The sequence below is a fragment of the Lutra lutra genome, chromosome X (assembly GCF_902655055.1).
Source record: "Lutra lutra chromosome X, mLutLut1.2, whole genome shotgun sequence".
NCBI lineage: Eukaryota > Metazoa > Chordata > Mammalia > Carnivora > Mustelidae > Lutra > Lutra lutra.
The window spans coordinates 82,233,095-82,250,103 of record NC_062296.1 but is presented as its reverse complement, the minus strand read 5'-3'; the positions used below and the strand labels follow the sequence as shown (position 1 = coordinate 82,250,103).

General features: G+C 44.4%; 2 protein-coding genes across 6 annotated transcripts in view; one reads left to right on the top strand and one right to left on the bottom strand.

Annotated features, from left to right (window-relative positions):
• Positions 1-12,598, top strand: part of CNKSR2 (connector enhancer of kinase suppressor of Ras 2) — a 282,715-nt gene extending 270,117 nt beyond the window's left edge. For 4 of the 5 annotated variants that reach the window (XM_047716254.1, XM_047716253.1, XM_047716252.1 and 1 more), the window contains 2 exons: positions 7,475-7,671; positions 10,298-12,598. In XM_047716254.1, the coding sequence (XP_047572210.1) occupies positions 7,475-7,671; positions 10,298-10,513 (413 nt within the window). In that variant the 3' untranslated portion in view covers positions 10,514-12,598. Of the gene's footprint in view, positions 1-210; positions 2,097-7,474; positions 7,672-10,297 lie in introns of those variants that run through there. The other variant, XM_047716255.1, reaches the window with a different exon arrangement.
• Positions 12,599-12,634: 36 nt separating this feature from the next.
• On the bottom strand, positions 12,635-16,394 carry KLHL34 (kelch like family member 34). The gene has a single exon (XM_047716256.1). The coding sequence runs from the start codon at positions 15,814-15,816 to the stop codon at positions 13,873-13,875; it is 1,944 nt and encodes a 647-aa protein (XP_047572212.1). The 5' UTR covers positions 15,817-16,394; the 3' UTR covers positions 12,635-13,872.
• Between the last annotated feature and the right edge of the window lie 615 nt (positions 16,395-17,009).

Sequence of the window (17,009 nt, the reverse complement as noted above, 5' to 3'; positions counted from 1 at the left end):
CAAAAACTGTCCCGTTTATGGCCAAGTAGACTTGCATGCCAACAGAAAGACATGATGGTATTAAAACCATATGCAATTCTAGCCGTTTTTTTCTCTTTTCTCTTCATGGGTATTGCATGATGGTATTTCGAATACAAATACTAATGTGCTTTGGAAATAATGGCACTCGCAGGTCTTTCATCATATTGTATCACTGCTTTATCATATTAGGCTAATACACTGCGAGAGTTGGTAGAACCTCTCCATGCCAAATCGGATCCACTTCTGTTGGCACTCAACCCATTGGACTCACAGATTGATAAGCTAATGTTTAGAGAATTTAGATCGGAGAGAGTCGGCACGGCGCAGACTCAACATCAACCTCTTGCAAGCAACTAAAATGGCCTCGTCCTTGCTGTTTATAACAGAAAACTGACTTTTAAAAAGCTTAGATCATCAAGTGTGTTGGATTGGGGGCCTCCCTAAAGGGATATTAAGAAGGGCAGGCCACTCTTAAGAAGAATGCAAGCTTCCTACACTGGGACTAGCGTAAGATCAAAGCCCATCAAGATGGAGCACAGTGACAGAAAACTGCCGTTTCTGTGGGAGAACGGAAGGGGAAGGGTACTGACCGGGCAAGGGCTGTGTGTGGTGACACGTCAGTTGTATTCTTCCGACACCAGGAAAGGAGAGGGATCAGCTCCGATATCTAGAAAACCCTGGCTATTTAATGGACTCCTTGGTGGCCTCTTTAAGGCAAAGCAGAGGAAGCAAATTCTGTGTATTAAGTGTATTTTGCATTTTTAAAACTTGACGTGCTGTATTGTACTAAACTAAGTGTAACCTATTAAGGCAAGGTATACACACCCTGCTCTGAAATTTACTATGTTTCTTCTATTATCAAGTGTATTCAGGTGCAACACAGAGACTGCTTTCGGTGACACTAATGAAGAAAATTCCTCATGCCAGGCTTTATTAGATTCCTCAGCTAAAATCCTAACTTTCTCCTTATTTCTTGGCACTTATATACAAATGGTATTGCCTCGTAGGACAGGCATGAGCTATTCTTTTTCTGTAAAATTTTCCAAATCTATAGGCTGTGGTTCTCACTTTTGAAAAAGTATTTTGTCTGGATGTCTTTCAAACTAGCTTCAGATATTATTTAATACTATGTAACTGGGTCCCCTATGGCTCAATATTGCTTATTTTTCTTCTGTAGTGGATGTGAATTTTCCTTAATTTAGTTGGATTAAGACACTCTGTAATAATTTCAATGCTAATCAATGGATATTTCATACTGTGCAATGAACAAATAATTTAACATTGTATTTGGAAATGTTTTTTCTCCTTCCTGTCGCTGCAGTGTGTGGTACTGCATAATGTGAATACCTGTAAAAATATAAATTACTTAAAAATAAAAATATGACCAGTTGGTATCAAATCTTTTTAGATAGCTAAATAATTTGCTAAGTATGCTTGATAGTAACTATCCAAAGAGAAGTAATCTCTGCTCCTTTCTCACAAATGGAATTTGTGTTGTGAATAAAAATCACATTGATCTGCCTTACAATTGCCTCTGTGCTCTAACCATTTTAATGTGTTTCTTAAGTATATATATAAACAATGGTTGTAGTATTTAGAAATCCATCAAAAAGCTTTTTGTTCGCATTTAATATTAGTAGGATCACCTTGGATCATTCTCACTGTTGAAGAATAGTAAAATGTCACGATAAAAGAATTTTTGTTTGTTCTCGTTAAGGCATATGGTGACTCCACATCAATTTTTGAATATAATCGTGTCTTCGCTTTGGTTTTAAACTGTCCTCTTTATGAATTCCTGCCTGAGAGCCAAGTACTTTGACCTCCATGTCTCTACTAGTTAAATTTTCTGAATTCTATGGGCAAATCTAGAATCTGTCATTTATGTCTGTGATTGTCCTTCAAAGAACCTTCCCTGTGGATCAATAAATCAATGCCAAGGATACCAAGACTTTGCCATCTGAACTACTCATCATCAAAACTGCTATATAGGGCCCAGAAAATTCAACCACTGCTTATTTCTGGCATTAAACCACACAATTTGGCAGAAACTACATGCTCGGAGAGTGAATGCAGGATCAACTTCAGTTCTGCCTCTTTGGGCACATCTTCTTGGAAGTAAGCGTGCTTTCCTGTTGTGCGGAAGGGATTGCCTGACACTAGTATGGGCTCTACTTAATTTTGATGAAGCACAAGGTCATTCTTAACAAGGATGGGCTTCACATGTTCTTCTTTAGAAAAGATTCACTCCAGCTCTTCTTTTAAAAGAAAGGTGTTTCTCCCTTAAAATCATTTTTCATCATTATTTTGCCTCAAAGATGTAAATTACTTTTAATTATAAAAAGGGTGCTTGAGTACAGAGCAACAGGTAAAAGCCAGCTTTCAAAATCTTCTCCTTTTTCCTTTCCTGCTATAGCAAACTGCCATGTCTCCAGTTCTACAAGGCTAGGCATAGCTATTGGCTTCTATAAAAGCATGAATTAGGAGATCTAATATGTAATCATAAGACAATTCAAAGTATAGTGTAAACTCCTGAATACATAACCATCTTTAGCATAAAACCGAGAAACACTAAACCTGTCTACACTGAACCCATTAAAAGTTTAATTGGCACCTTACATATAAATAAGTTGTTTATTATAGCGTGCTCATAAATTAGTATTCACAGAAACTGGTCCCGTGCCTCAATGCAAATGTTAATTGCCCTTCATGACAAGAATAGTGCTCGACAGACGTGACACCCTTAGCCTGGAAGCCTCCGAGCGCTCTGCGGCTGCGCGAGAACAAATGCCTCTCACATCTGACCAGTGACTAATGCTACTATGTCCAGCCTTCTCTCCCACTTGTGACTTAGCTTTTCCCAGTCTGCTGTGCTCGTTACCCAGCTGTGTTGTGGAAGGAACAACTGTTTCCATGAGGACATCATTGTCCAATTTTAAAAGAGCACACTTCCCTTCCAAAACATGTCCCAGAAAGGATTATCTGTTGTTGGCTTGCTTCTTCAAGAGTCCCATTGGTATACCGCATCACGTTTTGTTTTGTTTTCTTTTGCTCCTCTCCTTCAACATTGTCATGCCAGGGGCAGGGAAACTTAGGTCTCCAAATTCGTATTCTGCTCTCCTTCATGTGCACCAAAGAAACCTGAACGAAATCACACAGTAAGCGGTCATAAAAATTACACAGTCACAGGATAGGGAGACATCTTTGGAGTACTTTATGTATAAAGTAGAGGAGACCATCACTCACTTTAAATGCTGAGTGCCAAAGGCACCATGCCTGGGAGAAGAGTAGGAAATGCAAAGGAGAGGGAGGCATACTCTGTTCAGGGAGAGTCAGTCTCAGTCTCGGCCCCAGTATACATGGGGCCGTTAAGCTACAGGAGAAAAAAAAACAACAACACTAGAATTTCTCCTCAGGTTTTATAATTCATCCTTTCGAATTTATTTTCTGTGTCTGTTTTGTAACATGCATATCTATTAATATACAGGAATACATGTATGTAAGTTATCAACAACGCAAGTGTTTTAACTGGTAAGGATGCATAATCAAAAAAGTTCGGAAACCACCGATCATGAATGGAGGGAAATACGTCAACCAAACACCTTTTAGTAAATGAGAGAGGCATTATCATCTGCTAATAAGCCAGTTGCAGGAAAGTTTCAACAAACTATATATTATTTTGCGTTAGCTCGTGGTTTTGTTTTCCTTGAGCTTTTTTTTTTTTTTTTTTAAATCACCACCCGGAAGTCATGTGCAACCTGAAACAACTGGACAGTGAATCATTGTGATACCGCATTCCTAGAGTCCCCCTATTTCATAGTGTCGTTAGAGTATGAATGAGAAAATAGAGGGTCTTCTTTCTCCCCTGCCAAGTAGGACACAGCCAGAAATGATGCCCCGCAGCCCCGCAACACAGAGTACAAATCAACCTCAGTAACTTCATTGTGATCCTCAGATTATCAGCCAATGAAATTTTATGTCAGAAGGAGAAATGTGTGGGTTCATTTTGCTTTAATAAAATTGAAAGAGTATGTCATCTGATAAAGGACTAATTTACGCATTGTAAACCTAAATAAAATTTGGGAGGGAATTTATTCCTGCACAGACCCAGAATTCCTGAGTAAATTGGATACAAATCAAAATTTCACTGTAGCAGTGATACACATCCTCATTAGGAATTGCAGAAGGTTCCTATGTACGTCCTGTGGTTTGCATGTGGTCTTCTACAAGTTGCCAACGTTCAGAAAACATTCTTTCAAGTTACAAAAGAGCTGGCTTTCCGCCAGTGCTCCAAATGGCTGAACATTGATAGAAAGTCAATTGGGAAGCAGAACTCAACAACTGCTTGCCTCATCTTCCAAAGCAAGCCTCTTCTAGAAGAAGAAAAGCCAAAGTATAAAAAAGAGAAACCAGAAGTGAGGAGACAAAGAAGAAGAAGAGGGCAAAAAGAAGAAAATAAAGGTGCTTTCATATTCTCGCAAAGTTGCAACAGTATCCCCAGTTGACTTAATTGGTATTCTTCTGAGAAAAAAAATCAAGGAAACCAATTGAAAATTATAAAAGAAAATAAAGGTCTGTTTTTGTCTTGAATGTTGAGTTCTGTGTTGTTTTGCCTGTTGAGCACAGTGAATCAGATTTATAACGTGACTTTCCTCCTCACCCCCGTCCTTTGGAAATAAAAGGACTCTTTGTCTAAGTCTTAAAATGTTAAGTAATTGGTGACATTTTGTGGTAGCCTGGCATCTCAATCCCTCATCCTTTCTCATCCCACTGCTGTGTCTTGTGGTGTTGCATATGTGTATGATGTGTATGAACTGGGGGGAGGGGATCCTTACTTATCTCTAGTAGGAGCTGCACTTTTCCATTAATATACTTGGAAATGTTTCTGTGTTCCGTCTCATTGTGATTACTTGTTCAAATGTGCTGCCTAGAGATAAATCTATACTGAATTCTTCTTAACAGCTGTCAAACCAGATTCTTCACAGAATTATGTTGTCCTTTAACCGCAAGAAGGCGGGAAAAAAAACTTTCCATTTGTATTTATTTAATAGCTGTTGTGTCACTTTTTAGTATTAAATATTTACTTATCCTTCTTAAGTAGGACCACATTGAAATTTTACAAAAAAGTCAGTCCCCTGGCCCAGTATTCCACAAACATTAAGAACTGGGGAGAAAGAAAACTGGGTAAGAATGTTTTTAAACAAAATATATACTCCGTACAGTATTAGGTAGTTATCTTAAAATAAAAATTTACTATATAAAATATAAAAATACTTCTGCCTCCCTTAATTCCTAAAACTCAATTCTGAATCCCTTTTTTTCTTCACATTCTTTCAAAAACTGAAAAGCTACTGATGCATTAGGCTACCTGATACATTAACCACTATAATTCACATCAGTGAGGCCTCCCACCCTTCCTGCCCACCCCCCCCCCCCAGCTCTATGAAATTACATCTGGCTTTAGATGCAATCCTGTCCTGAGGCACAAAGGATGATGATGACCAAATAATTCCTCAGGGTCGCTTCTTGTCTATGATTTACGAAATGGAATTATGAGGTTCCAAAGCATCCTCGTTTTTACAACTCCCATTTAGTTACTCTCAATGACCTTGTGATTTTGTGCCATCCTGGCTCCAAACCATTCTCAGTCAAAACTCCCTATCTTATTTCCATCTTGCTGTTAAACCACAAAGCAGTTCCTCCTTTGCACAGTCCTCCATTCACCCATCCCTCAAAATCCTCTAGGTGTTGTTGACATCCAGGGATGAGCCAACAGAATTGAAAAAGCTGTTGTTTAAGAGGGATTTTCGTATTTTTATAGTTCTAACTTAGGCATATGATTAAAAAGTTAAAAATTCGTTAGAGAGGGATTAAAGGTAGCATGTGCTGATGATAACAAGGAACTTTCTAATGGAAGGACTCAATAACCATACTGGCCATTAGTTGCTAACCTCTGCAGCAGCGCCAAAAATTGAATATGAAACTGAAATGAAGTGACTTTTTACTGCTAAAGGTGATCCTTTCAAGTTAAGGTACTGTGTTTATGGGCTTTGGGGACAGTTTCAGGTACACTCTCAGAACTTTTTTTAAGAATGCTGCTCTTTAAGGAAGTCTCACAGATTCATCACCGCCTATTGTTAAGTACACAGCTCGAATGACCCCTAACAAAACTGGCAGTAGAGAATTCTTGTTAAGATTGTGGATTCTAGGGCCAGACTGTCCTGCTGCAATTCTGGCTCTGTCACTTACACTTACTAAGTATGTCCTTGAGCAAGGTACTTCCCTGCTATCAAATGAAAATCAAATAGATCTCCTCTCAGTATTGGGAGAATTAAGAGAGACCGTGAATGGTAATCATTTACCCTTCTGCCTGGCACATATAAATGTTAACTACTGTTATTAGCAATTAGCAATTAGGGAGGGGTTTTTTTTTTTTTAAGTATGTCAGAAAGCCTAAAATATTCACACGGACCATGGTGGGATGAACAACATTCCATATTTACTCCTTGAGCCAATATAATTAGTATTCCTCAAATAGTACTCTTTGGCTCTCTATTAAAGAAAATGTGAGATAACCCTAATCCTATCTACCACTCAAAGCAAAATCCGAGTTTATCTTTGTTTATCATTATTGAGAAAGATATGACATCAGTGTTCAGTCGATTAAAGAACAAGATGGGAGTTTGATTCATTCAAATAGATCAAAGATCCTTTCCTGAACCAATCTCTAATTTTTTTTCCCAAAAATACATAATTGGAGTATTTCCTTCCCAGATCTTACAAACACTGAGTAGCTTCTCCTAGTATGCGCCAGATTCTTCCTTACATTTGCTTAGAAACATTCTCATATTTCATTTTAACTAAGGCATTATTATTAATGAAAATTTATGATCATTTACTACATTTACAATGTGGCAGGCATTACTATGGCAGTCACACGAAACCTGGTACATTATTGGAAGATTTTTATAATCAGATATACTCCAGTGAATGCCATTCCATCTGACGCAGTTCGGAAAAATGTAAAAAATAGTTCATTCAGTATTGCTACACCAGGAGAGCTCTATTAATCAGCACTTCTATGCTTCTGAGGATAACAATAAGGGATATTCATTCATGTATTAAAATATTAAATTATGTGCAGGATTGTTTCTGTGTTGTGTACCTTTTGTACTCTGAATGTGATGGACTCAAGATATATACGGCGATTTGCTCTTAAGAGAATATTCTGTTAATCAAACATTTTATTATTTGACCATTCCAAAAAATCTTACCTAATATAACTAGCAGCTGTGGGTTTTTTTAATGTAATAGAGTGTTTTCCCAATCATTCATTATCCTGTTTTCCAGATGGTTTAGGTTTTTTTTTTTTAGTAGATTTTTGGAGTGTCCATTAACTGTCTATTACACTGGATTCATTTCTCTCTCTCTCTCTCTTTCTCTTTGGACATTGCAGGTGAAAGTAGGGAGGAAAAGTTAGGAGATTCATTGCAAGATTTATACAGGGCATTGGAGCAAGCCAGTCTGTCACCACTGGGAGAACATCGCATTTCAACCAAGATGGAGTACAAGCTATCATTTATAAAGAGATGTAATGACCCTGTAATGAATGACAAACTACACAGGCTGAGAATTCTCAAAAGCACCTTAAAGGTAAGATACGAAATGGAAGGAGAAATTCCTTTCAAGAGATTCATTCTTGAGCTCAGTGGATTACCAGCTACTCTGAAGAAATACAAAATGGGGAGGTGGAGGGGCGGGCAGGAAAACAGGAAGAACCTGAAGCTGAGCTGTTCCTGTGGCGTTGTCAGTGCACTGGCAGGAAGAAAATAACCCAAACTTTTCATTATCATCTCAGGGTATTGGCTAAATGTTATGTGACATAGTTCTTGGAGAAAACAGGATATAATTAAAATTTTTTTTTTTTTCAAAAAGGTGGGACTGGAGTTATTCCTCGGTCTTTCGTTTTCCTAACATAAATATGCCATGTAGTTATTAATATAGTTATTAAAAGAACACAGCATGTATGCAGGATGCACGAGTGGGCACTGAAATGCTTACAGATATTTCATGAATATCTCCTACAGCACATTTGGAGTGAAGCCACGGTGATTCGTGTTCCGTGTGCAAATTTTATAATTGTTCTGTTTACGCTATCAGTTCCCAACTCACATGTAACTTTCTTATTCTACATTTCCATAAGGGCTTACATTATCTCCAGTCTCCTTATTATGCCACCCCCAGACGGGGAGGAGGTGGTGAAGAAAGGGTTGCAGAGAGGCAGGAAGTTGAAGAGGGAGGCAGAAAACAGAGCCTCCTCACTGTGTGTGTATGAGGGGAGAGGGCCTGCTCTACCAGTTCTCCCTACGCGGGCCTTCCACCCTGGGAAAATCGAAAACAGAAAAGAACTACCACACAGAGTATGTGGTGCAGTAATTTCAGGAAACAGAAGGTCAAAGGGCTCCTTCGGGAAATATTTCAGATCCATAGTGTGCTGCTGAGGTTTGGTGATTTTGAAGTATTGATGAGTACCAAGGAGATAAAATAGAAAATGCATGATTTAGAAAAGTTTCCAGGAGCTAGCAGCCAAGTTTTCAGAGTCAATTAGCTTTCAGTTGGCATTCATGCAAGCACTATTGCAAATCCATGGGACAACTTAATGGCCTTTTGGTCACTAAGGCCAGAATTCTAAAAAGCGCTACAATATTCATAAGAATAATTCTGCTAGGGGCGCCTGGGTGGCTCAGTCTGTTAAGCATCGGACTCTTGATTTTGGTTCAGGTCATTATCTCCAGGTTGTGAGATCAAGCCCCATGTTGGGCTCTGAACTCAGCCCAGAGTCTGCTTGTCCTTCTCCCGCTGCTCCTCCGCTCTCTTGTTCCCTCTCTCTCACACACAAATAAGTAAAATCTTAAAAAAAAAAAAAAAAAGATTCTGCTGATCAGCCCTGCTCCAAAGATGACCTCACCTTCATCTTACAGAGCACCCCCACCCCATTCAGACCCAACTATCTGGTTATGAAAACAAACAGGCATTTTGAAGCTGGTCAGGCTCACATATTTTTAAAGACCTGCTTCTGTCTTGTTCTCTCAGCGCTTCATACCTGTCTTTTATGCTCTAGATTCCCAAAAGCATTTACTTCCATAGCAAAGAATTTGAGCTCCTGCCAGTGATCAGTTCATTGAGTATTGGTGAGTCACTAGGGGTGTGAGGCTGTGCTCTCTCTCTGGAGAGAAGATGATGAAAATTCACTGGAAAGAAATGCTCCTCATTGATAAAACCAAACTATAGAGCCCCATATTTTTTAGTGTAGGAAGTTAACAGAGGATGGAAATCTCCCGTGAGGGAAGGACAAGTGCCCAAGCAACCCTGGATGTGTGTAGTCCCTGGAATTGTAACAGGCCCCTCACCGAGCGCAGGGCCACTCCCGGCAGCCTCAGCCCAGCCTTGCTGTCCCCATCTGGCCCCAAGGACGGGAGCAACTGCTTAGGCACCTTGCTCTTTCCCACCCAGCTCTTCCTTCCCACTTCCTGCAGAACATTCCCTAGACTTCTCTGCCCATTCCTTGAGTCCTTAAAAGACAGGCCATAGCTTTTCAGACTGTCTTACCCCCTCATCTTCTGTCACCCCACCCACCCACCTGGAAGACTCACTTCTCCCATAGAAGACAGCTGTGCTGCGTTGAGTTCTCCCATAAGGAAGCTCATTCTTCAGCTGAGAGCGGGCCTCCAGCAGAGAAGGGAGGGCTCCCTTGCATTGCAGACCCCCAGTGACATTCATACAGCAAGAATTATGTATTTGTGGTGACAGGAGGGTCATGCCCTCTCTCATGCAAGTATGAGGAGCTAACCATCTAGCAGGAAAGACAGGACCAGGCAAAAGTAAACTCAAGACATAGTATGTGGTAAGTCCACTCAGTGGGAGGGATAAAGTGTTAGGAGGACATAAATGAGGGAGAAAACTTTTTTTTTTTCGATTTTTGATGGAAAGCTTTAAGAAATGAGAGGCATCTGAACTGGATCTAAAAGAATGAGGAAGGTTTCCATAGACAAAGATGGGAAACAAGACCAGCCAGGAGAAATGAACCACACGGAGTGGGCAATACAGGGGTACCTTGGGTGTAGAAAAAAGTACACTAGGACTTGAGTCTAAATAGCTGGGTTGGATCTTACCAGAGCCCTTTGTTATGGGCTTCTTAAGATTTGCATATTAGCTTCCTATTTTAAATGTGAATAAAATCTGTACCCAACTTAACTGTTGAATCCTTTTTGCTTTTCAGGCAAGAGAAGGGGAAGTAGCCATTATTGATAAAGTCCTAGACAATCCAGACTTGACATCTAAAGAATTCCAACAATGGAAGCAGATGTACCTGGATCTTTTCTTGGATATCTGTCAAAACACCACCTCAAATGACCCATTAAGTATTTCTTCTGAAGTAGATGCGATCACTTCCTCTCTCACACACACTCACTCGTACATTGAAACACATGTGTAAGTGTATTCTGCCCTCTGGCCATCCGGTACCTTCTGGTACACTGAACAAGTATATGAGGTAGTTTTATATCAGTGTGTGGGACACTTGACAAGCTATACTTTAATGTTACCAAACTATATGAAACAAACCATATATGGTCATGATACCACTGTCTTTAATGAGCATTTGTATATTTTATATGCAATTAGTGCTCAGCTTATGTTTACCATGTGCAAAATCAACTGTCTTCAATGACTTAAAATTAACTTTTGCAAACAACTCTGAAGACAGGTGGTCTTCAAGTAGTAAAACCACAAAAAGGCAGTTTTCTATCTAAGGTCATCTTTTCTCCCTCTAAGTTAATTTTATATAAACAAGACTTCAAAAAGTAAATCACATTTTTTCAGGTGCAGACATCCTTGTGGGTGGGAAAGAATTTAAACCTTTTTTATATTTATTAAAATGTTCTAAGAATTTTCTTAAACATTGCACAAAGTTTAATGCTGTAGTTTTATTTTTGTGAAATGTAGATGCGCTAACAAGAGTTAGGCAAAATAGAGGAGCATCAACATAAGAAAAGTTCAGGTATCTAATATTCGTCTTAAAAGTCTGTTAACTTGTGAAAGCCGGTTAATGGAAATACTATTCCAAATCTACGGGGACACTTAATGGTGTATCAGGGCAAAGCTTTGTAAGATGTTTTTGTAACTAAGACCAAAATTGAAGATAGAGCTGCTTTATTTTCTTGGTTTAAATCTTCCTTTATTTTTGTAGTGATGAAATGCTGATTGTGTACAGAGGAATTTGAGAGTGGATTTTGTAAAACACAGCTAATTTGCCCAGAAAGGCAGCTAACAGATTATATATATACACACATATATATGTGTGTGTGTATATATATATATATATATATATATATATATAATTTCAGCCCAAACTCATGTTTTTAAACTCCAGCTCCTAAAAAACAAGGGATAAACTGAAATGAATCAACTTTCCAGTTAGTTTCCAATTCTCCTGCTAGTCCATTAATTAAACTTACATAATTATATTTCAGACAGGGAAGTAAAATACGTTTAGTTACAGGCTAATGCGTGTTATAATATAGAAAACAATATTGAAAAATTAAAATGCGCCTCTCTCCTGAGGAGCAAGAGGATAATGGTCACTCAGAGATCTATTACATTAAATTGTATGAGAGAAAGAATTTATAGAGGTTTTTCCTAGCTTCATGAATTGTTTCTATAGCGTGGATGAAGTCTGTGAAAAAGTCCTCTTCATATATTTTCCATTTATAAGTATCTCGTTTTTGAAAGTGATCACAGCATGATAATGACTGTGCTGCTTTTTAGTGTCTGGCTGCATAACGTACAAATCACAATTTGCTGTTTTTTTAGGAGGAGGAAGGGACCCTCCTTTACTATTCTATATCCTAAAATCTACTTCTAATCAGCTTTATACTGTTGCCTGTACAGCTCAGTGAATGTACTTTCATCTCTAAGAGTTCAGATATTATGCCAGTGAGTATTTTTGCTGTAGAGGAGAAAGTAAAAACTCCACAGCAGGGATCTTTTTCTTTGCTTTTGAAACCAACATTGAATCACTATCGTTTTGCAGACTTTGCACACTGTACAGGAGAGTGGCCTTTCTACAGCACATTTTCAGTAATCCTATATTTAGTCAAAATGGATGAGAAATCATGTATTAATGTTTGTATGGAATTTTGGGTCTAGTGTAATATTTTTATCATTTAAAAAAACCTATTTGTAAAAACATTTATTTACTGCATGGATATTGACGTACATTAAATTTGTGGAATTTTGTATATGTAAAAAAACAGACAAAAAACACACCAAAACCTCTTGTCCTAAAATGAAGTGTGCTTGTTACAGGTGTTTAGACTTGTTGATGTTTACTAGACCAAATGTGTACATTCACTTAAAACTATCTGTACCTGATGGATGTGTCATGAATACAGTGGCAACATTGTGCCCTGTAAAGAACGAGCAGTTGACGGAAAGACTAGTTGTGTTGCTACTAAGCAGCTTTTACTTTTGTAAAGTCAGCTCTGTTGTTTTAAATGGTAAAAATTAAACTAATGAATTTTAAAAGACTCGTGACTAGCTTAGCATGAAAGAGACCTTTAACACTATATTTATCTGTACATTTTATTGCATTAGTTTCAAATCTAGGAGAGAGGCAGCACTGTAAACTGAAGTGAAATAAATTTAGCTCTTAATGAATCCTTATAAGGCACCTACTTTATTCCTACAGAGTCCTCACCACCTTTCTTTGAGACCTAATCACAGAGCCGCCCTTCCCCGACCCCCTTCCCTAAGTCAGGAGTTGTAACTTTGCCACGGTCCAAGCCAGAAGCAGCAGCTGTTCATGTGTGCAACGGTCTTTTCTGAGACCCGGCAAAACCAAGCTCCTTCCCCACTTAGAGGACACAAACTTGCACCTGTTCCTCTTTCCTTTCTGTTGATTCTTGGGAAGTTGGGGAGGGGGAGGGACTGCCAAAAATGTGTTGTATGTTTGTTTGTTTGTTAACAAATATACCTACGACCTGTCTGCAGAATGAACTTTGAAAGAAGATGAAAGAAATAAGTTTGGGTTTTCCTAGATGTTCCATGTAACCAGAAGAACCTGACTATTATGGCCAAGGACTGCTGAAGTAAAACTGAAACCAATGAGCTGACTAAAGCCAGGGCAAAAGCAGGCTAGGGGTAAGAATGAGGGACAGAAAAACTTAACCTAGGATATTTTCTCAAAAAAAAAAAAAAAAGTTCTTTCTTAGAGATTTTCTTCCCTCTCAGTCCTATATTTATATTAAGCCATCAGAGCAGAACTATAAACATAGTTCCGAATCATAAAATCATAGTTCTCCTTACAATGACTTCATGCTTTTAATGAAGGCACTTTCTCTTCACTCTTTACTCAGCTAATGCCATCTTTTCTAAGTATTTATTACAGCCTTTATAGCTAACAATTTTCCGGGTTTTGTGTTTAACTTCTCGTGGTACATTTTTGGCCTTGTTTGGCACAAAAGTAATCACTGTTTAGCACCTAGGGCAATACTTTAACTATAAGAGGAAAAACAGGGCCATATTTTATTTTCAAAAGTCCATCTCTAGACCGGCATGAGTCTTCCTAGAAATCCCCAGCTCACTGAAGCCGATTCATATATCCTATTTTGACCCCTTCTGTCTCCCCATTCTCAACTTCAGGGGCATTGTTCCTCCTCGACCAAGCCCTTGTTTGCATCCTTAAACTTGAGCCGCCGCTCTGCTCCCAGAGTCCCATTCTTAGGAAAAGCCCACGCGTTACTCTGTAAGCCTGCTCAAGCGCGACTTTTTCTCCTCTGTCGTCCCAAGACTGCACTAACCCATTAAGCTCCGCACTAAATCTGGCGGCTCTCCGAGCCCTCCCTCCCTCTCCTCATCCCCACCCTCAGCCAGCTGCAGCACTGCGCACTGCAGGCCGTTCCAGGCCCAGGGTAGCGCGCAACCAATGTCCTCCCAGCGGTCCAGGTCGAGGTCATAGCCCACCACGTTGCGAGTAGGCACCTGCCGCGAGTCTCGCCACTTGAGGCCGCCCAGCAGCAGAGCCGTCTCCTCCACCACCGCCAGCCCATAGCAGAAGCGATCATAGGGTAGCGGCCGCAGCCGAGTCCACTGGTCCGTGCCGGGGTCATAGCGTTCGATCTCCGAGAAGGGCTCATAGCGCCCCAGAAAGGCGAACACCGCGCCGCGCAGCACAGCCATGTGGTGCCCGAAGCGGGCGGTGCTCATGGGCGCCCTCTTGCTCCACGCTCGCTCCCCAGGGCCCAGGGAGTACACGTCCCGGAGGCTGCTCGCGCCGCCCTCTCCTCTTCCCGCCTTACCCCCAGAGATGTACACGACGCCACGGTCCCCGACGGCCCCCGCGTGGCCGTGCAGCGCCCGCGGCAGCGCCCCGGCCGCGGTCCAGCGGTCCCGGCGCAGGTCATACATCTCTACGGACGCCAGCGCCTGGCCGTCCGCGCCCAGACCCCCGACAGCCAGGAGCCCCTCGCCCACGGCGCCGCACCAGAAATGGGCCCGCGCTTCCCGCATAGCGGGCACCGCCGTCCAGGCGTGGAAGCGCGGGTCGTAACGGTGCACTTCGGCCGTGACCGGCCGCACGCCGTCTGCCAGGGGTGAGGAGGCGCCATCAGGACTCTCCCCGCCCAGGACGAAGAGGAAGTTGCCTGCGGTGCACACGCTGTGCCCCAGCAGCGGTGCAGGCAGCCGCGTGAGGCTGCGCCAGCGGTGGTTGTACACGTCGAAGGCCACCACGTCCTGGGTGAACTCCCAATCCTCCTCCTCCTCCTCTTCCAACTGCTCGTCCTCCTCCTCCTCCTCCGGCTCCGCCGCAGCGCCTCTGCCCCTGGCTACCACCTGGCGGACCACGACCTCCTCGGTCACCGCCTCCCGCGCCCTGCGTCCCCCTACCAACAAGATGCGGGTTTGGGGACTCCGGACGCTGCTCTGCTCGCCCTGCAAGAGCGGCTGGCGGGAGGGCGCCGTGTGGTAGTTGAGGGCCTGGATGATGAGGCCCTTGACGCGGGCCGGCAGGGCGAGGCCAGAGCCCGAGTACACGCGCCGCAGCACGTCGGCACGTACTAGGCCGAAGCGAACGCGCTCCAGCAGCGAGGCGCAGTGGGCCAGGCGTTCGGCCTCAGGCTCCTGCCTCAGCCAGGCCAGTGCCAGACCCAGCAGCCAGGCCTCGGGCACCCGCGCCAAGTCGGGGGCACCCAACACAGCCTTGAGCGACGTGGGGTTCAGCTCCAGCAGCCCCATGGGGCCCGCGCCCCGCAGCAGCAGCTCCCGCAGGTGGCGCACGATGCAGCTCTCCGCGGCGCCCAACGTGTGCGCCAGGCCGAAGCGCGCCGCCACGTTGGCTGCGAAGCAGCAGTTCTCCGGAGCCAGCTGGCGCTCCAGGTAGCGGCCGCACAGCCCCAGCGCCTCAGTCACCTGCAGGTAGCTGGCGGCCTCCAGCGTGTCTTCCACCGTGTCCATGGACAGCGGCAGCCAGGCGGTGTAAATGAAGTCCAGCAAGCGCTGCAGGCCGGCGGCCGACGGCACGTGTAGGTGGATCACGCTGGCCCTGGATTCCCGGGTGTGGCTCTTGAACAGAGCCCTGAAGTAGTCGCTGGAACACGCGAGCAGCGACCTATGCGCCGGGAACTCGCTGCCCTCAGCCTCCAGCGTCACGTCGCACAGGAAGCCCTCGGCGCGCAGGGCCTGATAGCCGGTGAGCAGTGCGCCGCCATGAGCTTTACAGTAAGATAGGAAGTAACTCATGATGTCCGGGGCGGGACGCGGCCTGGCCGGGGCTGGAACCCACCCGGCACGGCCAGAAGCATCTCGGGGTACGGCACCCCAGGGCCCCCTACGCGAGCCCCAGAGCCCCTAGCAGGGCCCCATTTTAGCCTGCTCAGCTTAAAGCCCAGGGCTCCTTCACCCAGGCCTGCAGATATCCCTGTACCCTTCTCAGAGCAAACCCGGTCGGGGTTGGTTTCCAGAAGCTCCCAGTAGCCGAGGGCGCGGAGTTTGGAGTCTTCCGGAGGGAGCGGGGTTTGCTTTTGGCTGCTGCCGAGGCTGCCCGCGCGTTGCCCGAAGCCCCCTCCCGGTCCCAGTTTGGGGAGCCCACACCTGCGCGCCAGGGGCCGCAGGGGCCACGCACCATCACCTGGAAGGGCCGAGCTGTGGGTGGACTGATTCTGAGGGGCGCTGGATCTCCGACAGCGCTGATGCGCGGATGTGGCCCGCCTCGGGGCGTCCCGGGAAGTGCGGGGCGAGGGCTCTGGCCTCCCGGGGGTGGACGAGAAGGACGGACACTGCGGGCACCCGCGAGGGCCGGGGACAACTGGGTGTGGGGCGGAGAGGGGGGTGAGCTTGTTCCGCGCGGAGGATCAAATCAAAGCCTGGGGGATTAAGGAAGGGGGGGGGGCGCAGGTCAGCGCGGCGGGTCGGAGGCATGATTGGGCGCCGTACATAACATGCCGGTAGCTCACAGGGACAGGAATAGCGCGGGGCCTCGGCCTCCCGGGCGCGCCCCGCCCCGCGCCCCGGCTGCTGGCCGCGAACCCAGGGCCGGGGCACTGGAGGGAGCGGCCTGGGCCTGGGACCTGACTCTGGTGACCTGATGAGCCGCCGGTCACCAGGGGGGTCTCGAGAACTCGGCTAGGGCTGCAGGGATGCGAGTCGCCCGCCGAGGACCCTTCCCTGGTGGTGTCTAGGGAGAGGCGGCTGGCTGGACCGGAGGAGTGTCTACTCCCTGGTGCACTTGCGCCTGGGAAAGAAGCCCCTGGCTCAAAACTTTCTGCTTTGAGAAGGCCCTAATTAATCCGGCGGGGGCGGGGATTAAGCGGCGACTTTGCGCGCTGACACCCAGGAGGTCGCTGCACGCAGTAGAGCTGCTGGCGGGAACCACGCCCGGGGGAATCTGGGTCTCCCCGCCAGCTGCGCTCGGTAACACGTCCCTCACCTGGACT

Bases quoted from the DNA above. Each gene is read 5' to 3' on its own strand.
- KLHL34 (XM_047716256.1), bottom strand. From the start codon at position 15,816: ATGAGTTACTTCCTATCTTACTGTAAAGCTCATGGCGGCGCACTGCTC.